Below are 24,434 nucleotides of genomic sequence, written 5' to 3'. Positions count from 1 at the left end.
TATAACCGAGCACCTACATTTGGAAATTCTTTTCCCACAGGCTCTTGTGAATATGGGTGAAATCCTTAAAGCTGCTGGATGTGGTTATGAGAATGGTGAGAACTCCCTATTGTCTTATTGGCATTCTGAACTGATCACTTTAATGTTCTCATAGAAGAGAATTATTTTATCACAGACCTAAACACACATTTTGTCATTGTTTCCTGCAGTTGTGAAAACCACTGTGCTCTTAGCTGACATGAATGACTTTACTTCTGTCAACGATGTTTACAAACAGTGTAAGTATTAATTATTCACTTATTAACAGGGTTTTTTATGAGCCATGGTAAAAACAAAACTAAATAAATCATCACTGCAATATAGACTTTGCCACCAGGTGTCACTACAATCCAGGGAACCTGTATTAAACCGGCATACATACTAGTTGCTGACTATGTTACATTTCACTTGGTTGGTTTGAAGCTGCAAAAATCTTCTGTACATATTGTCCTCATTCTTACCCAGAGTTCACATGATTCATTTGTTACTGTTTTGTGTGCTCATCTCTGGTTAAACTGTTAAATTCTTCACTGTAAATACCTTTAAATAAAATCAATCAATCTTTTTTTTTCATTTTTGTTTTGGCACATCCTAGAGATAATTGTTATTAACTTTGAATTTGCCTCTTCATATTGTAAATATTCTACAATAATCCACAGCAAGTACACTTATGAAACAAATGTTAAGAAGCTGACAGCTGATCACACTGGTACAAGAACTGCTGACGTGTGCTGAGTCACTAAGCAGAGTGAAATCTGAGCTGCTGCTGCCAGTGGATTACACTTTACACTAAATGTCAGACAACATGCCACATCTGATGCTCCACAGACGACCAGGAAATCCTCTAACTTCAATTACAAAGCCTGTATGGGAAACAAGAAATATTCTTGGTGTGATCCACATGCACCATGTTCATTTCACATCGTCATTTGAGGTAGTTCTGTTTCAACAAAATGAATCATAACAGGAGCATCCCTGCAATCATTCATGGTCTTGAAGTGATAAATGAGAAATTATAATGTATTCCATGTATGTGTAAGGTGTGGCATAACAGAATCTGAATCCAGTCACTCAAGTGGGTGGTTAAAAATAGGTCAATAAATATGGATGCAACTAAACCAACAGGTATCAGAACACATGCCTTCCTCAAAGTGAGCATCACGTGTGTTTTGATTTATTCAGGCTAATTAGATTTCTGCTCACATTGAAGTTGGGTGGAGGACTGGACTTTTGTAATGTTACCAAACGTCATGAAGGTGCAGGTACTTCTGCCCCCAACAAGGTCCACAACACTAATGGTAGGACCAGAAAGACCTTTTACTTAAGGCTGATCAGTCTTGTGAAGAGGCCTAATCAAGCAAAATAAGTGGAAACACCTGTGTGTGTGTGTGTGTGTGTGTGTGTGTGTGTGTGTGTGTGTGTGTAAGCTGATGTGGCTTTGTTGCACTACATTTCCCAGAGATGTCTTGTCCATTGTGTGTCCAATAATGCAGTTATTTCTATTGATGAAATTCTATAGGGGATGGTACTTCACAGTTTAAACTATATTTCCTTATTACCCTATCATTATATAATACGGGTGCCTTTAATGTTTTGAGCAGCAAGTCAATGAATACTGTATGTACAGTATGTACAGTCTGCTCACTGATGCTGTAAGTGTGGCCCCAAAACACATACTACTACATACTGCTCAACAACTCAACAAAAGATTAAGTTTGGCTTGTGTTTGTATCAGATTGTAGTTTATTACTCACGGTTCACAGCTGTCAAACTTTACCAAAGTTACACCATGTGTCTGTCTAATTTTATATCAACATGGTTAAATATGTGTGTTGGTAACATAATGCCATTGACTGTGCTGCTATCTCTACTGCAGTCTTCAGCACTAACTACCCAGCCAGAGCGGCCTACCAGGTGTCAGCTCTTCCTAGAGTAAGTATCTGATGACTTTGGCACTTCTCCACTGATTCTGTGGTGGATTTAGACTGAAATCTGTGTTGTATGTTCTCTCTTTCTAGGGTGGACTGGTTGAGATCGAAGCAGTTGCCGTATTAGGCCCTCTGACTAATGCTTCCTAACAAGTACATATCTAAAAAAAAACCCAACAACAACTGGAAAATCCACAATCATATTAAACATACAGGACGTGCCTTGTTTTGTAGACTAGTCACAAATTGACTAAACATCATTCCTGTGTAGCACTTTAATTTACAGATCTATCATATTTTGTAAGGCATTAAGTGATTTAGCACTGTCATAATCATGTTGTGGGTCACCTGGCAGACTAGCAGCAGTCAGGCTCAGTGCACTTTCTCCTCCCTCATTAACATTGATGAGACGTGTTTGGAGACAACGTGGCATTTTAAATTCCCTCTGCTCATATTTCACCTACAATAGCTGTTAAGTATCTAAGCTTGTTGGCACTTATTGAATTACACTGCCAGCCATTCCCATGGCGATGTATCCTCTCTCAGTTTGCCACACTCATCGTGTAATCAAACTCAATAATAAATGTTTTTAATTTGCTTAAATGGATTGTTTCCTTGATATCAACAAAAGCATATGTAATTGATCACTTGGTGATATGTGTTTCTTGTTTTTCTTCTTTCTTCCTGATTGGTTTTCATATACTGGATATGTGTTGATGCCAACAGGATGTACAGGCTAGAGAGCCATTAATACATGAAGACATATGGACTATGCTGCTAGATGATAGATTACAGCATTCCTGTTCTAACCAATGTTAGAATGTCTAACCAATGATCTTTGGCTTATACTATAGGCATAGAGAGTTCATCAAATATTATTTAATTTATCTGACTTAACTCATTAACTCATTAAACAGAGAAATAGTCCTCAGAGAAAGACAAATAGTCTTCTTTCTCTTGAAAAAGATTCACCTCTGGTCCTGAGTTTGTATAAGTGGGATAGGTTAACACATTCTGTGGAAGGCTGGATATCCTCACAATTTTGTTCCATCTAAATATTAAAAACATTTGTTTTCTAAGATGATTAGGCTACACACCACATTATATGTATGGTACAGTATACTAATATGTGAGTTGCATCATCTCAAACATGGGGAATATATGAACTTAGTTTTAATGATGAGGTTGAGCCTGGGCATGTGTGTGCACATAATGTTATTACCAATTTAAATTGCCAGGGACTACTTTCACAGTTTCTGCGTACCACAGTAAGTCATAGAGGAGTATAGTGGATAAATATGTAGCTGAAACTGTTCCAGAACAAATCTAGATGAATGTAAATGTGTTGTTTTAAAAGCGATGAGACTGCAGGCGGTATGATGAAAAACAACTCTTTTAAAGGTCATACTGTCACGCAGCACACTGTACTGTGTATGTTTGCATTTTTCATGAATGCTCGTTTGAATTAAACATGCATTGGGAGTATTATAAACATGGTGGCTGCCATACACTAAAACACACTTCCATTTCATATAAAAAAGCACATATCATTAGTGAGTAAAACTTTATTCTGTACACTAGGTTAGCAGAATCAGAGACAAAGTTCAGAAAAGGAATATTACAGGAAAGAAACAGATGAAAAAAAGATATCAGACATAAAAAAAAATTGTTCCCACAACGTCCATCACATGTTGCACATTTGAAAATCATTTACAATCATTTGAAGACCTTTACAACACAGCAGAACTAATGATAATTTAAAATTTTCACTAGGTGATCTCTTACTGTGCTACACATGTATTTAATGCACTCAAACCAAACCCATATGCATATAACATCAGTGTTGCCAGGCCTCATGATGCTTTAAAATCTATAGTTGGAAACACTTTTATTTTCAGAAAGAGAATATTATGAACATTTGTCAGCTGTAGTACAGCTGCATAAAAATGGCTTTGTGGATGACATACAGTATCAGTACCTGGATCATCTGCATCCTCAACCTGGCAATGATTCAGTATGTCATTACTAATCTTTTGGATATCGTTTGTATGCATGCTTAAGGAAACATGGAGTCGACTTACAGTAGTGCTTATCAGTATTACACTGTACTCTCTGTTACTTGACATTTAGTACCGTCATTCCTATTAATTACATCAACCTTATTAGAAAGGCTGTGATTAAATAATGTGTAAACAACACCAAACTAAAATGTGGATTTATGGCAGAGTTTACACTTCATAAAACTTTAAATTCAATCAATGAAAATGTAATCCTTCTCATATAAGTGATAAAAATTGAATTTTAGGCTGGCACTGTAAACCTAGCCAGCGCGTGTTTGGTGTTTCCGTCACTATAAGCTGTATGCATAGTTTTACTCACAGTTGTGTTTGGTTTGTATTCCCCAGAAGCAGCTATTTTAAATATCCAAGGATTTCCTTAGCAAACATTGTGCCCTAGTTCATCACACTGCCATTAAGAGTTCACAGATTTCACAAGATATTGCACCCTGTTGTCTCATCCAACCTGTCCTATGTGTTTTTAGAGCATTTTCTTCACATAGGCATGCATGTAGAGTATGTGGCTCCAGGCACGTAAGGTCTCAGTATAAAAACTTAGTTTATATTTACAAATGTAGGAAAAATCCTGATCTTTCCTTAAATGATATGTTATTAAGGCACCGTGCATATTAATGTATCTGATGTACAGTTTGGTGAGCACTGATCAATACTGAAAATGTGAAGTTTGTTGCTTTGTCTTGTTTTTCTTCCAGTTGCCTTAGAATGGTAGATTTGGGATTCTTTGTTATTTTGGTGAATCTCTTCTCTCTGAAAAAAGATAAAGAATACAGTGAGATCTTTGACAGTTTCTGTATTACATTATATTCTCTACTCCTTGCACCAAGTTACAAAATTATAATTAACAAAATAAATTGTTTTTAGGCACTGCCTATACTTTCATATGAGTAGTACTGGATACTGAGTTGATCCTGCAGTATTTGCATTAGAATAAAGTGTGGTTTGTGGTTGTGCTGTTACCAATTCAATCCTCTTTGGCTTTCTCGCTCTCTGCATCCTGAGAGGCATCAGCTGCAGACACTGCTGCACACACACATAGAAAGAAAATCAATACATGCCATTTTCACTCAAGCCTTATTGTATTATTTCACGCTGAGGGCACTTAGAGCTTGTTTGACGTATGACTTCACTTTTACAAAAGACCCAGACCTAACTACTGTCATAATGCACCACAGAAGAGAAGTGAAGCACAAACATTCCTTCTCAACCACATCTGGTTCTGCTGAACTGGTTTACTAGTGATTTAGCTCGTGTCTGAACACACACACATGTACATATGTATGCACACACTATGCTTAGCCTCAAGAGAGAAACTCATAAAGTAGTTATGCAATACGTCTTCCACACCAGACCAGTATTTTACATGTGCTGCCTGCAGGGGCATCTCCGTCCTAAAAGTACAGCATGTTCTCTAAGAGTCAAGAGTGGGGAGCAGGCTGTCCGGAAAAACCACAAACTCTGCCCTTCACATAAGGCAACTGACCACTGAAGGAAATGTGCACTTAATGAGTTAATATGAAAAATACACACATGAGAATTAACACACATTAAATTGTTTCAGTAGTTATTTTAAATTGTATACAGTGTACACTTTGGGTATCCCACAGATTTTAACCAGAGGATGACTTTATAATGCAGAACAGTGCTGCTGTGTTTAAAAAAACATTAGCTTCAGTACTGAGTGAACAACCAGCATCACTGTAACACACTCCAAATGAAATTAACCATATGCAAAAGTGTAAAAGAGAAGGTCATTCAGACTGATCCTGATTACTGACTGAGTTTCTCTTTAAAATGAGGCCTGAAAAAAGTTGTTAAAAAGCTTTTACTCCACAGTTTTTACATAATGATGAGAATCCAGTCCGGTTTATAAAGCATTTACATTGTCTTATGTAATTCGGAGCAGCAGGACATGATTATTCTGTAGTGAGTTCACAATGGAGTACAATGAGTGAGAGTTGCGTGACTGGAGCTGTTGTGCTGACAACATGCTCCTGCTATAATCGACACACTCAAGACAGGATAGTGTGTGTGGCTGCTTTCTGTTTCTCACACTGTGTTATCTGTTCAGCCTCGTGGCTCAACAATATCCTGTTCATCCTGACAGCTCTGGCTAATCACAGGAGTACAGGCAGGAACCTATGTGAAGGACTGCTTATTACATGAATGTTTTACTGAGAGTTTGGTGTTGCCAGCTATGCACATATGTGTTGGATACCTGCTTAGTTACCAATGGCAGCACCTTGTAGTAAAATTAACTTTGGTCTTATGTCTAACAGAAGATTGATTGGCTTATGTGGCAGGTGAAGGACCATTAATGGTTTATCTGTATTTAAACAAAATCATCTTATCTATGTGCATGTGTGCACTGAGTTTATCTGTTTTCGCTCTCCCTCTCACCTCTTTCTGCTTGTTTGCACATGCTTAGTGCCTAATGCGTTTGCATGGATTCCCCAACTATTTCAGCCAGTGGCAACCCTGGAGGACAATTTTTGGGTGGAGGTCAGCCTGTCAGAATCTGTGGTTCATGCCTTATCAAGCAGATTAAAATGATGATTGTGATGCCTTGAAGTCAAAGTTGATAACAGGTTTGTCCGGAAACAATTTGAATAAACCACTGAGCCAGAAAACCTCATAAACTCATACAGTACTCTCCTTAACAAAGGCAGCCATCATCCACTGGAATCCTATTGTTGTCACCCTTTAGTTGTTAATAATTTTACTCTTGAGAAAATGTGACAGCAGCACAGTGCGGCTTGTCAGCCATCACATGCAAAAAACAAATAAAAATCTGCTCTAAATAGCTACATGGGAATCTATTCATCTGTGAATCATTGCTGTAAAAAAGCTAAAGCAGTTATTTCTTGATTGAAATTACTGATGTGATAAGAGGGAACATAGAAGTGTTAGAGTTTCATACCTTCAGGCGTGGGCTCAGAGGCCGGTGCCGAAGGTGATGCACTGTCTGTCGCAGACTCTGAGATCACAGTTGCTGGTGGAGCTTCTGGGGCTGCTTCAGAAGAAGTTTCTGAAACCACTGGTGTAGATGCGGGAACCTCGGCCTCCTGGACCGGTTCAGCAGCAGCTGGAGCAGGGGTGGCTTCTGTAGGGCAGGGTGCATCTGCTGGTGGAGCAGTTTCAGCAGGGGCTACAGGAGGTACTGTTGCCTCTTCAACAACAGGCTGAGGCTCAGCTTGGGCCTTAATTGGAGATAATGGAGGCATCTCTGGGATAGTTGCTACAGCAATCGCTGCATCTATTACAAGCTCCGATGCCTCTACAGGTACAGGTGAGGATACAACTGGAGCTGAAGCTTCACTTGGTGCTGATGGCTCATCTGCTACTACGCCTTCACTCTGGGCTGCAGCCTCGCTTGGTGGTGCAGCCTCGCTTGGTACTACACTTTCACCTGGGGCTGCAGCCTCATCTGGTACTACGCTTTCTCCTGGGACTGCAGCTTCACTTGGTGCTGCAGCTTCACTTGGTGCTACAGCTTCACTTGGTGCTACAGCTTCACTTGGTGCTGCAGTTTCACTTGGTGCTGCAGTTTCACCTGGGGTTGCAGCCTCATCTGGTACTACGCCTTCCCCTGGGATTGCAGCCTCACTTGGTGCTGCAGCTTCACATGGTGCTGCAGCTTCACATGGTGCTGCAGCTTCACTTGGTGCTGCAGCTTCACTTGGTGCTACACCTTCTACTGCGGCTTCAGCCTCACTTGGACCTGGTGCTGCAGCTTCACCTGTTTCTGAGGATTCATGTGTTGCTGCAGAGGCAGTAATTGCTGCAACATTGTCAGTTGGAGCCTCTGTGTCAACAGGAGTAGCCACTTCAGCAGGGGCTTCAGCTACCACAGCTGCTGCTGCTTCTTCCACAACCACTGGGGTCTCTGCTGGTTCCAATACAACAGGTTCAACAGCAGGAGTGGCTTCAGAAGAGGCCTCAGCTGGCACATGGGCCACCTCCTCAACAACAGCAGGGGCCTCTGCCTGCACAGCCACAACAGATTCAGCAGCAGGAGCCTCCTCTGTAGCCTCAACGATGGCTTCAGGCTCAGGGGCGGCCTCAACCACAACAGTTTCTACAGCCGCGGCTTCCTCTACAGGGGCTAGTGCCTCCACCACCTCTACAGCAGCCTCAGGTTCAGTGGTGGCTTCAGCTGGAGCAGCACCTTCTGGAGCAGCAGGCTCTGGAGCAGCAGGCTCTGGAGCTGGCTCTGCAGGGGCAACAAGTTCTAGCTGAAGCTCAGCCTGTGGAACAGCCAGGAGGTCCTCCCCAGAGCCGAGATCCTCCTGGGCCTCCAGGGCTATCAACACGGCTTCCGCCTCATCATCGACTCCCGGTTGAAGATCGTCTGGTAAGGCAGTTTGCACAGGCAACTGCATCTGGTCCTCGATGGTTTGTGCATCTTCTGCGATGATACCGTTTCTGACTGTCAATAGAGGGATGACAAAAGAAAAGATTGATTAGGATTTATGACTTGCAAGCATGTGGCACTCATCAGTCTTCATCAGTCCTTTCAACTAGCGATTCCCTGTTAATTTGTAACAGCAACTACATGACAACGAAAAACAAAAAAGCTTCCTCTGTCAGTTGGGGGTCCTTGACATAATCTATGAATTGAATGGTCATTTGTCATGACAACATTCTTACCACCTTTATAAAATGGATCAAACTCATAAAACACATGTGCATCTGGACAATGTGTTATTGATTTTACAGATAAGAAATCTGTAAAATCAATAACACATTGTCCAGATTTTTTGTGTCCAAAGACACAAAACCCTGAATGTAGCAAAACAGGAGCTTAACTCAACACGAAAGGCCGGAGATAGGAAATAAGGCAATAAGGCACACAGAATGCATGCTAGAGAAAACATCCTTTCATTTCCGCAGCTGAAAAAAAAAATTGAAGCCGGTGTTTGTCTAAAACCTCAAGGACACGCAAGTCACTCTCAGGGGGAATCAATTACATGTGACGATGACTTTCACTTGCCTCTGGGGTGACACCCTACCTTTATTCTCATTCCCTGACCTCTGCTCTCACAACTGAGGGTGTGAACAACAAATCAGCCTTTGGGTGAAAAATACAGTGTATGAGGAACAATGGCAGACCTGGATACATAAACTCAAATGTCAGGAACTGCAACATGCATCTCAGTTACAGGAAGTCTTAACAGAAGGTATCGTTTATCAGAGTTTCCCAGTATTTCACAGCTTTACTTCTTTGCAAAAACAACACAAATGAGGCACACCAGAAGCTGAACGGATGGATAGTTTGGACACTGCAGCTTCCTGATTTTATTTGTCTGTCAGAAGTGGTAAAAAGAGGCGAGAGTGATGGGTGGAAGGGAATGTGACGGCCTGGCAACTCCAGTGGAAATGAGCCAGAGGAAGAACACAAAACACAGAGATGTGGTTTATGTAAAGTGAAATATTTCCAATAATAGGAGTGTAGTGTTGTAAAAGCAGAGGATTTTAGGCAGGTCTTTTCCCAAACTTTTAACTCTTTATAAGGTTTTTGATTTACACAATTTCCTCTTCTAGATTAAAAACGTATTCTCCATCAGCCTCCACTTCTATGAGCATTAACGTCTCACACTGACTATCACAGAGAATACAAAGCTGTTGTCTGCGCAGTAGCCCAGAACCGCTGTTAAAAAGTGTGAATATGTGTTTGGGTCGAGACAGAGACAGCCTCTCCAGGCATGGATGACTCGTGTGTCAACATGATTTAGCAGCCAGGGATGACAGAGATCCCAGTCAAAACAGTGCCATGGCTGGCAAAGAGCACAGAGGGGGAGGGAGGAGGACAGACAACGGGGGCCCGGGCAGGGGATGGGACCAGTGGTGGCTTGGATGGCATACAGCTGGTTTGTTAGACAGACTGCACACTGTATGATTTAAACCTCCTGCCACATTTAGAGAAGCTAAGAGCACAATAACTTGGTTTTCTTGTTGGGGTGATGTAAGAGCTTGGAAAAAGGACCCAGGCTTCTCCAGGTGACCAAAGCTGGCTGTTTGGCTGGAGAGACAATGCCCACAAACAAACATCACACAATGACATAGTGGAAGATGGAAATGCTGTACGTATATGAATACAGACAAATTATGCCAACTACACTTTTCTTTGGTTATTTACTTTCTTCCTTTAGAGACTAATAGCTGCATCCTTTGTTATTTATTCAAATCAAAGTATTAACATGTCATATGCACAAAGGAACACTGTGTAACAAGGGCAGTAACAGTTATGTCATGTGTATGTGGGGAGACGCAGTGAGAACATAGTGTTCATACAGACGTGCCTGGCATGACATATACATGTGCCAGTAGGTTGAAGCCATAAACAGACAATCATGGTCTGTGTCAGGCCTCTAAGTGGGCGTCTGCACCGGCTTGAACATAGAGTCCATATAGAAAGCCAAACAAACCAAGGCACTACAGAGCACTACTACATGTTTAGGTGTTAAACTGTTTCACAGCCCAGCCTCGCTGCCCCATGCAGAGGAATTTCTGGATAGCCTGAAAACATTTGGGTTCTTTTCAAAAGGCTATCAATCTCTCTGAGCCCCCCCCCCTTTCTCCTCTGCAATCCTGTATTCATTGTGTGAGCTTGAAATTCCTGGATTTCAAACACCCCTTATCATGCACACACAGATAACAATCTACTTACTTTTTTGGGGGAGAGGGGACCTTTGCATACTAACTTTTAAAGCATAAAGAAGATGTCTACTATCTTTGGATCACGTCACATTGATTTAGCAGGAGAGACACTCTTTTGCATGTGTGAGAAATGCCTAAAGTTAAAAATCAGACTAGTTCAGAGTGGCAGAAAACAGGTTGGGTTGCAACTCTTGCTTCAGGCTGCAGATAGACAGCTGGGAGAGCTGGCTTTCGCAGAGTGCTACTGTCAGTGCTACTGAGTATCTAATTTATACCAACTTAGGCTCATCTACATGTAAATGCTTAATTACTTTTATGGAAAGAGGTCAAGAATTAGACAGGATCATATAAGTGAGCTCTCTCTCTCAGGTCTTATTTCATCAATAAGTCATGCAATGCAGTTTACAGTTCTTGTCAGCACACTTTCAATGGACGTCAAACTGGAGATGGATGTCTAAAAATAACCACGATGATTAGAAACATTTCTTGGTCTCTGTGTACAGAACAACTCTCCCATTATTTCCCCCCAATAGTTACTTGAGAAAAGTCCTTGTGACTGAAACTTTCAATAAGTCAACACAGGAGTAAAAAGTGTGTGCAGAAAGTGCCTTTTTTTTCTTTAGTATAAAAATAAATACAAACCACTTCAGAGGAATGTGAGTGAACATAAATAATTCTCTCCATGAAGCACTGTAGTATGCTGTGCAGCAAAGGAGAGTGAGAAAGCACACAGTGTACCAGAACAGCAGTCACACACCCCCCTCAGCCAGACCTGACTCAAAGGAAGTAACTTGGAGCTACTGAACACACAGAGAAAATGCATAGATCGTATTTCATGCTCACCAGATTAAAAGACACAAAGATAAATGACATGCTTAAACATTTACATTCTACACCGGTGATCACTACTTACCCACTGCGTCTCCATTGCTTTCCTCTGGTTTTGTACCTGGTTTCTTCTCTTGATCAATAGTCTGTGCACTGGATGAGGAGCACCCCATGTTTGAAAAAAAGTTAAGATGATTAAAAAAAGATTATAATAGAAGCAAAGACAACTCCACACTGCTCTCTGTTAGCAAGGACAGAGACTGTCTGGCAGTGAAATCATGGACAGCTATAGCTCTTCAGTTCCTAAGAGTAGCTGGGCACCATTATCTCCCCTAGTCTCTTTGTGTATTTAGGCATGGCCTGCTGCACCCTTGCCCCAGATCTGTTGTGAAAATGCAGCTAAGCAGTGCAGTCACTACTGCTGAATGTTCTCAAACTGCCCCCAGCTCACAGACATACTATTGATATAGGAGGAGGAGGCAAACATGTGCTTGACGTGAGTTTCCTCCCCTTTATGGGAGTGTGCTTCTGGAAGAGATCCACCTCCTGGTGGCAATGTTTAGGGTAGCACATCATGTGCCAGAATAAAATATATGTATAATACTTCTGTTCCACACACATATTGCACTGCTCTACGTTTATGTGATAAGTTTGGTTACTTTTCTACAGAAACGTACTGCTGCCATGCCTAACCCTGAGGTAAGTTGAAGTGGATTTTGAATGTTTGTGTCTTTTCTTCTCATTTGGTTCATAACAATGTATAAGTTAGACAGTGCAGCGCGTTTCCCTGTTACTACTTACAACTTACTGCTTAAATGAACACTACAGCCTGAGAGAATTAACAACATTCAACAATAAAACTATGCATTTAAATAAATAGAATTAAAATACTAAAAGAATAAGTTGTGGAGTCCGTAATAACTGTCTCAACATAAACAATCTATAGAAACATGAACAATAGTTCACCTCTCACATAAGTTATGGTGGATTTTGAATAATTGTGGTTCTTCTCTTTCTTGCGTGAAGTATTTTTTATTTTGTGACCTGAATAAAATGTGCTTTTGGTTGGTTGCACAACCATGTCTTGAAGCATGGAAAATGTGGTTTATCAATAGATATGTAAAATATGTCTTTAAACTTTGAATTAGGATTCTTTAGCGATTCATGCATATGTCTGTATTTTATTTTAAGGCTATATTGATTTAAATGTGTTATATAGTCACATTAGTCACATTTATCTTTACCCTTTCAGGAACTTTGCCAATTGTGGCTCTGTTTCCTGAAGAAAACAACATATAGATGGGAGGGCATTAGGGTCAAAATACTTTCTAGCCTACTAACAGTGTAGAAATACTTTATACATCATGTAGCTGTAATTTAAACTCAAGTAATAATGGTGTTAAAACTAGATTTTGATATAAGGACTCCTCTTTAAGACAGGTATTAAACGTTTATTTAACGTCACATGCTTGACTTGATCCCACACGGGGTAAATCATTTGTTACAGCAGCTCAAAATACACATGGTGGATAAAAAAGATACTCATAAATAAAAATAAATCGAAAAATAGATAGATAGAAGTATACAGATATATATGATGGATAATTTCATAAGTTGTATAATAAGTTGTATAAATATAAGTTGACATTGTGCTTTAGGAACATATAGCACACAGTAAACCAGGAGCTTTTAGAATCATCCCAGCGGCAAAAGGGCAAAGAGGATTAGATGAGACTAATTCACTTCATAAAAAAGCAATGAAATGCCCTCTTGTATAAATTGTGTCATGTCCTCTGGGATTATATAGTCCCATAGTTGATGGAAACATGCACTGATTTATATTTACTATCTGTGTGTAAACATGTTTATCCATACAATATCACTTCTTCAAGAATTGTACGATTCAAAGGTTGTCTTTCTCACCATTCTTTATCATATTTTTGTCTACCTGAGCTGCTGCTGTTCACCGTGTCCTGAGGCCCCTGAACGAGGATGTAAACCAAAGCACATAAACAGATCATCACAGTACTCCATTGAGTATTTAATAAAACACTCATCTAAAGTGATACCATGTAACGTGAGATTTTCTTTAAAATCACTGATGTTGGGTTAATGTGAATCAGTTGCAAGTGTCATAAAATGTAGTCAAACTTTTCCACCAGGAGCCTCTTTTAGCAAGTATACAAAGTCATTTTAAATCACTTCATAGACAGATTAACATATTTCTGCATATCCAGCATTTCTGAGAAAACCATCAAAACTTAAAAAACAATCACACTTTTGTATGTATCAAGGCAGGGTTTATAGGGAGCTATATGATTTATGACACATTTAAAAGGCTTATTCTGCTACGGTGTTTGTTTCTTACATCACAGTCAACAGAACTATTTCAGAAAGTAATTCAGCATTACTTTGGGATGATAAACAAAACAGATGCTTCCTCCGCTCATACAATAAAACTAAAGTATATAACCATGCTGGTAGCAATGAAATGATGTAACTATCATTATACACAAAACATATTGGATGGAAAATGTTATTCTTTGATACCACTAGGCTAAAAAAATAACCAAAAAAGAGAACTGGCCTCAGGGTACAGCCATGTTATCCTCTGTGCCAAAATGTCAAATATACATTAAAATCTGTGCAGCATTTGCACATGTACAATATATATATTTCTAGGGTGGTTCTATTCTTAGTGTTTTTGAGTCAGAAAGTATGGAGTCTGCATTTTACTGATGAGCTTACATTAGTTTTTGCACCTGTTGTGAATTGCAAATTCCCACACGGTAATCTAAAGTCAAATGAAAACAAAACAAAATGTAAAATGTTTATTTGTCAGTTTACTGTACAATATATAATTTTTGGCATTACATATAAAACATTACAGACAAAAATACACTGTGTTGTATACAAAAGTATATAAATAGCTTCAGTAGAAAGCATTGCATTTGCATATGTTTCAGTGTAGCAAGTAGAGCAGGATTAAAGAGGTCCTGTGAATGCTACACTGCAGGTTGTGAGCCGGGCAGGGGTATCTCAGCCTTTCATTTGAGTACAAGTTGAGTCTCGAGTATCTCCAGCTTCTTTGACATGGCTTCAAGTGGGCATGTTAAGGAAAGAATGAAAACAGAAGTTCACTAAGCCAACTTTGGTGGATTTATCTTGATATAGAGAGAGCATTTTAACACATCTCATAATAATTTATAAAACATAAAGTCACACATCAGAGTACACCCATAACTTACTTACACTCACTATTTCAACATGTATATTAAAAAATAAATAAATAACCCAAACTCCAGACCTAACCCAGCTGCCTGTGTGTTAGCCAGCTAGCTAGCTAGCTAGCTAAGATCGGTCCATGTGATAGCATGATTAAAGCCAATATTGCATGTAGTGATGCTGCATATTGTTTGGAAGCATATGTGGAAAAAGTTATTTGTAGAGCATTCCATGTTAATCATTTCCACAACTTCAGCCTGGTGCATTTTTGTTTGATAGCTTTGGCTGCTAGTTACTTTGCAGATTTAGATTAAAAATATAAAATCTATATCAACTAATAATGCAAATACTTTGGTACTTTAACTTCACTTGTAATAGGGTATTTTAAACTGAACACTGTGTATATTATGTTCTTTTGTCCATTGTTACGTGTTCATTGTTTGTCCAGTCAGTCAGTCTCAGTGTGTTTACTGATAATTCCTGTATTCAAACACCTAGACTGAAAACTGTGAACACATGAAGTCATATAATGTTTGATCTATTAATCTTGAACAGCACTCGGTTTTTAGTTGTCTCTTCATTTAAACTGTCAAGATTTGCAGATTACAAAAAACAAACAAACATATTGAGCATAACTGTGGAGTTGACACCGTTTTTTTTTTTTTAGAAAAGGATATTATTCTGCACCAGGGTCTTTAGCTTCTCTGTGACCTGGTTTTGAAACGTAATCACATTCTCACACTCGCACATGTTTTCATCAGATGGTTTGTCTGTGGGCAAAGAAAAAAAATCAGATGAGAAGATCTTCCTGCTGGAGCGGTTTAGTTTCATCTTACCTTCCCTATCTCGCCCTTTGCTTCACCTGATCCCTTCTAATCTTTCCCTGCAGGTTTCCCTTCCTGTCTATGTACATGTAGGTGGGATATGTGATATGTTTTTGCAGTGTTGCCGCCTAAAAAATGTATGGTTGAATCAGTGATTGTCATAGCAGCAGCAGATGGCAGTGATGCACCATTTTAATGGAAATACATGTTGTCAAGACACTGCCCTGCAGGATCGAGCTGCAGAAATAGCATTGAACAATGTTTTTTATAATTGACATTCTTCTTTTAGTTCAGGTACAATACCTTTACATATCCTGGACTTGAGCTTCTTTGTAATTTCCCCCATGTTCTCAAAATCTTCAGCGTAATAGAGGTGCTTCTCATCAGGCTCTGAAGCTATTTCTCTCAGCTCCTGTTCAATGGCTTTGCCGACACCCAAAGCATATATTGTGACTCCTGAAAATAACAGAAAACAAATAGGATCATGACAGGAAAGAGACGGAACTGAGTTTGATTTGTGCATTATTAAGTGTTACCAGAGTTCTTTGCTTTATTAGCCCATTCAGACACATCGTCCTGTGATCTTCCATCAGTGAACACAATGCTGACACGTGGGATGTTCAGCCTGGCTCCTTCTTTAGCTGAAAAGCTGAACTCGAACATGTGACGTATGGCTGAGCCGGTCATGGAGCCTCTCCCCATGTACTGCATGCGAGACACAGCCTGTTTGACGTCCTCTGCTGTGGTGTACTTGCCCAGGGTGAACTCAGTGCGCACCTTGGTGGAGTACTGAATAAGACCAACATGTGTGCCTGTCCTGGAAATGTCCAGCGAGTCCACAATGCCGTTTACAAACTGTTTGACCAGCTCAAAGTTGGCAGGACCCAGACTCTTAGAGCCATCGATTACAAAAACCAGATCCATGACTCCATCACCACACTCTGGCTCTGTCAGAGACAAGGAAATCAAACACGTGTTTTATGTATTATTAAATTCAGATGGACAGGATTTATATCAAAGTTGAGATCATACTTTTGCAGCTTTTCCCATCTTCAGCCAACATAAATCCTTCAAAACATCTGCAGATGTAGGAGTCATTAGTGCTGACACACTGATGTTCACAGCCATGATCCACTGTCTGACACACATCCACACCTGAGAGAGTAATCACAGAGAAACATGTAAATTCATATTCTTAATTGTGTGTCATTGTAACTGTAAATCCTCTGTGTTTGTCATTATTAGACTAATCTGAGGACATAAACACTGAATATCCCCTTAATCCTGATGGGAGGGAAAAACAGAGAATTTATCAGTGCGCTGGGATTAACGCCAACCTCACGACTGGTTGAAAATTCATTCAGAATTATGTAATGTGGAAATAACAGAACAGGGGACAGAAACGGTCATAGCAACATGACAGATTATATTCAGAATTTTGTTCATTTCGCCTCACACAAATATCAGTCCTATCTTTTCTGTTCTGTCAAGGATTAGGACTACATTTGGATCAGTTCTGTTCAATATGAATTGAAATGAATCACACAATAATCACTCTCAACAGAGAGACTCACTGCCACAAAACTTACTTTATTTACTGTATGTATGTCATCTCCTGTAAGGCACCTCTATTCTGCAGTGTCCCATCAAATCAGTGTTTTTAAATTTGTTCGTCATAACCTGGCTGCAGTTCATTGAATATTCATAACAATGAATGAGCTTGGACTCACTTTGACATGTTTTTCCATCAGGTCGGAGTGTGAATCCATCTCTGCATTTACACACACATGAATCTTCTGTGTTCATGAACTCCTGTTCACAGCCGTGTTTCCCATCAGCACAATGGTCGATCCCTGCAGTCAGTTTATCAATACGGACAGGATTATGGCAGAATTACTGAGAAAATGAAATACCTCTTAACTGCGACCCATGGAGAGTATTCATGGCCAGAGGTGATTACAGTAATGCAGTATCAAGTTTCTTCTTGTGCTACAGTTTAATGTTTGACTGCTGGACTCAACTCCAAAGACAAACTGTTCAACCCTGTAGCACTAATGAAAAACAGGTTGGAGGACAGTACATCAGTTATTAATGTGTATAACAGTACATGTGATGTAATGTCTTAGTCCATGAATAAAATATTTCCTTCTTTGTTGAAATAAGATGAAAGAAACATCAGACACTTACTCTTGCATGTTTTCCCATCAGGCCTGAGTGTGAAGCCTTTCCTGCATTTACACACACAGGAGTCCTCCGTGTTCATGAACTCCTGTTCACACCCGTGGGTGCCATCAGCACAGTGATCGATCTCTGCAGGAAATAGTCAGTTAGGTGAGGCAGGATTACTGAAAACATTCTTCTAGCCAAGACTTTAATTTTAACGTGCACTGGAAAGAATATCACAAACAGATTATATCAAATGTACTGAATGTTCTTCCTGTAATGATCATAATGTTTTATTACATCTTCGAGCACAAACAGAGAAGCTCTAACAAATCTAAATAATCTTAAGGCCTAGATCTAAACATAACAAATTTTTATGTACAGCCCCCTGTGCTGCAAGAACCTGTATAATGCAGGTGCATTAACATCATATTGTTGCTCTACCCCACAGATACATTGTTTAGACAATAATAAATATGAATGCAGTATTACACACTACGTAAATCGATAACACATTATTGTTTAAATGTTTTCCACCTCTTTTTTTAAAAAGAGTAAAAAAAAAATTCTACAATTTCAAGGAAGTAGAAAAGAGTATCAGACACTTACTCTTGCATGTTTTCCCATCAGGCCTGAGTGTGAAACCTTTCCTGCATTTACACACACAGGAGTCCTCCGTGTTCATAAACTCCTGTTCACACCCGTGGGTGCCATCAGCACAGTGATCGATCTCTGCAAGAAAAAAGTCAGTTTATTAGGTGAGGCAGGATTAATGTGTAATTCCTGAAAACTTTCTGCTACTCTGACCAAGATTTCTAATGTTAATATACATTGGAAAGATGGAAATCTCACAGACAGATTCTATCAAATTTACTGAATATTCCTTTCCTGCATCATGCATTGCATAAGTGAGCACAGACAAAAGAAATCTAAATAATCTTGAGGCCTAGATCTAAACATCACAAGTTTTCACATACAGCCCCTCCAGTGCTGTAAGAACATCTGAAGTCTTTCCAAGACGTGTGAACAAATCTTCTCATACACATCATATTGCTGCTCTACCCCACAGATACACAGATTACACACATTGTAAATCAATAACACATTATTGTTTATTTCAAGTAAATAGAAAAAGGCATCAGACACTTACTCTTGCATGTTTTCCTATCAGACCTGAGTGTGAAGCCTTTCCTGCATTTACACACACAGGAGTGGTCTGTGTTCTCAAACTCCTGTTCACACCCGTGGGTGCCATCAGCACAGTGATCGATCTCTGGGTGAGATAATCAGTACAGAGCAGAGATTGAAGCGTTGTTATGAACAAATGACAATTCATTCCTGTGGATATAATTGGTATCTGTGGTGACTTTATGAAAAACATTTTAGTATTAGATTTCTGTTTGTTGCTATAAAGTGTGACTGTCTTTTTATGTGATGACCACAAGACAAAAGCACGTACTGCTGCAGGTTTTTCCATCCAGATTGAGCATGTAGCCCTTCTTACACCTGCAGATGTAGGACTCTGGAACGCTGACACAGTTGTGCTCACAGCCATGGTTCCCCAGGTCACAGTAGTCTATTACTGGAAAGGATGAATGTCCTATTAATGCAATGATACTCCTCACACTACATGTACTACTACTTCCTTATCTGTATACCTCTCAGGCTGACACATACATACCAAGTATACAAGAAGAAACACTCAAAAGTAGGACAAAATGTAACAAATGAGAAAACTGACTGAATATTTATCAAAGATCTAAATCCACTCTCACACACTCTGGTAAAGGTGTAGATCTGTGAACCCACGAACAGGAAAGATCAAACGGTCATTCTTGTTTTGATTCAGTGGTACTATGATATCCTGGATACACCTCCACATCTCAGCAGCTGCTCTGGTGATTGCAAAAGCACACTTCCTCCAGGAAATCTCCCCCACTTTACTTTCTGTTAACATTCACCAGAGGAGCAAAAAGGAACCTATTCCAACAGTGGGTGGAGGAACATTGCTGGCAGGATGAATGCTGGATCTCCTTTATATTGAAGGACCAGCTAAATTAAACACACTAGCACGAGTTTACTCCAGTATGCCGTGTTTAGGCACCAAATGCTATCATGCCTTCCTCACGGTGTTTCCATATATGTTAAGAGTAAATGTTCTGTAAAAAAAAATATTCTAAAAGTTCATAATAATGTAGTTTTCTATACTGGGATGGATGGATGTGTGTCAGGGAACTATGCAACACAACTTTAGACATCACCCAGATGAAAACTAAATATATATGAGACCTAATGCAACCTAAATTTTGATGGACTGAAGTTTCCACTGCTCTGCACGACGTTAGGCATTCTTAATTGGACGGGTTTAACTATATACTGAAAAAGTATGGAGATAAAATATTAATGTGTGTATGCAACTGGGTAACATTTTGTAGGTATACATAAAGACAAATATATTAAAATTAATATAGTAACAAAAAAGAGGTTATGGGTCCCAGTGACAGAGAAAGTAAAGAACATGTTATTACAATTGCATTTCTTCAGGTCTATGTTGAGTTGATATCCTGGACGGCAGCGGCACTCGTAGCTGTCAGGTAGGTTTGCACAGATGTGTTCACAGCCATGATCCACCACAGCACACATGTCCTCAGCTACAGAGTGACAACATATGATCCATCTGATTAGTGTAAGTTCAAAAATGTGTATCCTTTTAACTCTAACTCCAGAAGGAAACTAAATGTGCCACTGGAAAACCAAAACAATGAGTTCAAAGACACTAAAATGTTTTATAGGGATAAAAACTGTTCAAATCTGGGTAAACACAGAAAAGAAAGGCGTTCTTTCACCTTTACATGTCTTGCCATCAGGGTTGAGGATGAATCCTTTTCTGCATTTGCACCTGTATGAAGCAGGACTGCTCACGCAGATGTGCTGGCACTGATGGTCCACCACCTCACACATCTCTGTAGCTATAACACATGCATGCATACACACACACAAACACAGATGGTTAAACAAAGGGTGAAAACACTGCAATGCAAATGAGGAGGGTCACTGGACTAAAAAGAGATGGGATTCATCACCTCCACACAGTTTGGACTGGAACACAGAGATGAGGGTTTCTATCTGGCTGAAGTTGGCCACCAGGTGCACATGCTCAGAGTGTGGCTCACTCCCTATGGTCTTCAGAGTGTCCATGTCCACCCTTCCCACTCCGATAGCAAAGATCTGGATGCCGGCCTGCCTCGCCTGAGCTGCGATCTCCTCCACCGTGTCCTGAGGCCGCCCATCAGTCACAATCATAGCAATCCTTGGGATCTGCAGATTTGCTGGTCGTGCTCCATCTTCCTCAGTGAAGGATGTCTCCATGGTGTACTGGATGGCTAAACCTGTCATTGTTCCTGTGGCGAGGTGCTTCATGTTCCTCACTGCCTGCTCCACCTCAGCCTTGGTGGTATAGGTGTTGAGGGAGAACTCTGGATGGATCTCACTGCCATACTGGAGCAGACCAACCCGAGTGTCATCAGGGCCGATCTTCAGGAACTGAAGCAGGTTGATGATGAAGGTCTTGACCTTCTCGTAGTCGTGAGGGCGGATGCTTCGAGAGCTGTCGATGACAAAGACAAAATCCAGTGGGACGGCTTTGCAAGGGTTCTCTGTGAGCAAAGACATGGAGGTTTGTGAGTTTAGGAAATCAAATACTGCAAACTTACAACCTTTAAATCTAAACTACATTTCAAGATCTACAGTACTTGACTTTGTTAGACAGAAATAGACAAAAGTGCAGTTAGGAAAACACACATTGGTCACAACTGGTCACTTACCCACTGCTTTGGTTTGGACAGTTGTCTCATTTCGCCCTCTGGCTGCAATGGGTCTGGGACGGCGCCTGTCCAGTCGAACTGCGTTACAGCACAGCAGGCAGAAGAGGCCGAAGGCCAAAGACCTCATTCTGACGAGAGGCGACAACTGCAGTGTTTAGAGAGAAGAACTGGTAGAAATGCTCCCACAATGCAGTGCAAGCCTGCATGGAAGTGTAAAGACAGAGACAGAGAAAGAGAGACAAGACGGAAAATTAAGAAAAACTGAGTGTTAGTTTTTTTATCTTAAAAATATTTTTTGTCACAAGAATTTGTCAATAAAATGGTATCAAAAAGCAAGTGATATTCAAATATGTTATGTTTCAGATTTGGGGAATTTTGGTACAATTTGTGGGAGGAATGTTAAAATCAGCCTTAAGTCCTTGAAATGTGGTTTCAAAGATTTTTCCCCATAATCTTCTTAATAACTAAACAAGGAACAATCAAAGTTTGGAAAAAAAGTTTTTAACTATAAAGTTTAATGCCAAAAAACACAAAATACAGTAAGAGGCTAATGGCTAATAAGACTTCAAACTCCAAACAAGTATTACCAAGGACTCCAGGAAAAATTCAAGGTTCATGAATAAAACTAAGGTTCCTTGCAAAGGGCCACATGGTGGCACTATTCATGGCAAAGCACACATTTTTCTTATGCCCGTCATGTAACTCCACAGCAAATGTTACTGATATCTGTTGAACTATGCAGCGAACAGACAACAACGTACAGGACTGAAAACATAAGCTCCTGGAATATAGTGATCGTGTGTCAGTAAGGTTACTAGTGAAATGCTGCATTTAAGTGAATCATGAGGAGGGATATACATAGGAGAACTTTCACCTCCTGCATATTTGACCTCCTCAGCTTCAGATTTCACATTTTAGTGAGATGTAATAAACACAGCAATGCATCAGTTTGTAGAGTTACAGGAGAGAACACATTTCAAATTATGTAATCTGATAGTAAATTTTAAATGTTCTCATAAATATATGTCATGGTGTGGAAGTGTGGGCTACAAGAGTGTCAAGTTTTCCCACCTGCCTCATATGAAGTCAACAAAACTGCATGTGAATGAGCTTTTGGATGTTTGGCTGCATAGGTGGTTTAAGGTGATTTAAGAGAGGCTGAAAACTACTGCAGACTGTTTCCCTATCCAGTCCCCAGGAGAGCCATCCATTACATCATATTCAGACTACAGACTCCTCTGTCTGAATCCTGTCTGTGTTTGGTGAAGAAATAGCAAATATATTCACATTCAATAGCAGGATGGCAGCAGCTTGTAAGACGTTAAAATTTCAGAATTTCTTAATGAAGTTCTGAACAGTGCTCAGGGTGGTGACACTGACTCAGTGCTCCTGTTTGCAGCTCAGGCAGATGAACAGCCCCACACAGACATGTATATGGTAGCAGCTGACCTGAGACCAGCAGGGGTCACATAACCATGTTGCATCCCACATAGAGCTGTTGACCTCTGACCTCACATCTGTTTGATGTCTCTTTGCCAAAGGTCTGACAGTGTTTTCTTCAATGACTATTGATCAGTATGACAAATGTACAATCTATGGAAGAACTCACATCTGACTTTAATGTTCCTTATGTAAAAATGAACATTTTCCAAATTACTGAGTTTGATTATTATTAAAAAAAAAACTGATACATCATTCACAAAGTGGCCTCATACAGGTGAAAATATGAAGTGATTTTATAAACTGTGTGACTGAAATAGTAGGATTCCATCACAGAGCAACCCCTCTCACATTTCCTCGTGAATGAAAGCAAAGGCTGTGTGTTTACTATTAAACACAAAACCAGCATACTGTGCTGTAGCTGTGTTTTATGGGACCTGATCTCTGTTTTACACATTTCCTTCATCCTCTGATGGCTTTTCATGATGCAGGTGATGGAAACTAAGATGTCTTCAGTAAAAACAGAACACAGGTGACAGCTGGTGATTCCACGTTTTACACCCAGTTGTTGTTTTTTTTAAGTTAAAAAAATCATATTAACTCTAGCTTTAAAATAAGATATAAAAGCGGAGTAGTGTAGTACCTCAGCAACGACACAGCCTCATGCTATCAGGAAAATAAGTCAAACTTACCCCGTTATTTAAACCGACAATTCCTCCTTCTGCAATAAAAGTTTTTCAGTAGATCCCGACACTCCTCAGGTCAGGACTCCCTGCAGGAGGAATCAGTCAATCTGGTAGCTCCAGACTGTAAACATGCATATATCCCAGCCCTCTCCACTCTTTTTGTATCTGTCCAGGCACTTGCATTGCTCTGCCCCTTACTCCATCCACTCTCTGTTTCTCTGTTTACTCCCACTCCAAGGAGACGCCTCTTGTTCTGCTCATATTAAACAGAACCTCTGTGGATACTTTTGCTAACATATAGCTGGGACCTGCTCATGCTTCAGTTTGTTCTTACATTAAAGAATAAAGAGTTTAATGGCTTGTTTTAAAGTTTACTGAAGCAGCACTTATGCTTTCAGATTAAGGGGCATTGAAGGCATGAGATTCAGCGATCCTTTACCCATTTTAAAGGGAATGTACACATTATGGAAGTGGAATATCATGGACTATCCATTGATTGTAACTTTTTTTTTTTTACTATCAATTTAGCACAAAAACCTGGCCAACTGAATCTATTTTTATTTGGTGCACAGGCTAAATTAACTTTAAGAAGACCAGAATCAGCACTTGTATTAGATTTTCTTCACCTATTTCTATATATTGAAAGCAATGATCTTTTAAAGCTGGTCATGTTTTAAGTAAAAAATAAAAAAACAATGTTCCTTTATATTGTCCTGTAATCTAACAGGTCATAACCACTGTG

The 24,434-nt window shown here is 39.8% G+C and overlaps 3 protein-coding genes across 4 annotated transcripts in view; 1 reads left to right on the top strand and 2 right to left on the bottom strand.

Moving 5' to 3' along the window:
* Window positions 1-2,564, top strand: part of LOC104931574 (2-iminobutanoate/2-iminopropanoate deaminase) — a 3,842-nt gene extending 1,278 nt beyond the window's left edge. The window contains exons 3-6 of the mRNA XM_010746604.3: window positions 41-95; window positions 210-278; window positions 1,916-1,971; window positions 2,058-2,564. Of these exons, the coding sequence (XP_010744906.1) occupies window positions 41-95; window positions 210-278; window positions 1,916-1,971; window positions 2,058-2,117 (240 nt within the window). The 3' untranslated portion in view covers window positions 2,118-2,564. The remainder of the gene's footprint in view (window positions 1-40; window positions 96-209; window positions 279-1,915; window positions 1,972-2,057) is intronic.
* Window positions 2,068-11,989, bottom strand: LOC104931575 (skin secretory protein xP2). Of its 2 annotated transcripts, none has more exons than XM_010746605.3 (4): window positions 11,616-11,989; window positions 6,963-8,471; window positions 5,003-5,065; window positions 2,068-4,792 (listed from the first exon to the last, which is right to left on the bottom strand). In XM_010746605.3, exons 1-3 carry the CDS (start codon window positions 11,701-11,703, stop codon window positions 5,007-5,009), a joined length of 1,656 nt encoding a protein of 551 aa, XP_010744907.2. In that variant the 5' UTR covers window positions 11,704-11,989; the 3' UTR covers window positions 2,068-4,792; window positions 5,003-5,006. The 2 variants fall into 2 exon arrangements, with proteins under 2 accessions (XP_010744907.2, XP_010744908.2); XM_010746606.3 differs by having other exon boundaries at window positions 5,003-5,062.
* A 2,398-nt stretch (window positions 11,990-14,387) lies between these two features.
* On the bottom strand, window positions 14,388-23,905 carry LOC104931584 (matrilin-2). Its single transcript, XM_019256533.2, has 15 exons — window positions 23,699-23,905; window positions 21,567-21,766; window positions 20,826-21,398; window positions 20,589-20,711; window positions 20,271-20,393; window positions 19,202-19,324; window positions 18,893-19,015; window positions 18,352-18,474; window positions 17,767-17,889; window positions 17,310-17,432; window positions 16,612-16,734; window positions 16,116-16,526; window positions 15,883-16,035; window positions 15,433-15,525; window positions 14,388-14,633 (listed from the first exon to the last, which is right to left on the bottom strand). The coding sequence occupies exons 2-15, from the start codon at window positions 21,691-21,693 to the stop codon at window positions 14,578-14,580; spliced, it is 2,397 nt and encodes a 798-aa protein (XP_019112078.1). The 5' UTR covers window positions 21,694-21,766; window positions 23,699-23,905; the 3' UTR covers window positions 14,388-14,577.
* Window positions 23,906-24,434: the final 529 nt, after the last annotated feature.

Source organism: Larimichthys crocea, chromosome XIII, assembly GCF_000972845.2.
Source record: "Larimichthys crocea isolate SSNF chromosome XIII, L_crocea_2.0, whole genome shotgun sequence".
Lineage (NCBI taxonomy): Eukaryota > Metazoa > Chordata > Actinopteri > Sciaenidae > Larimichthys > Larimichthys crocea.
Note: the sequence above shows the minus strand (reverse complement) of the source record. Positions and strands in the feature narration are given on the sequence as shown.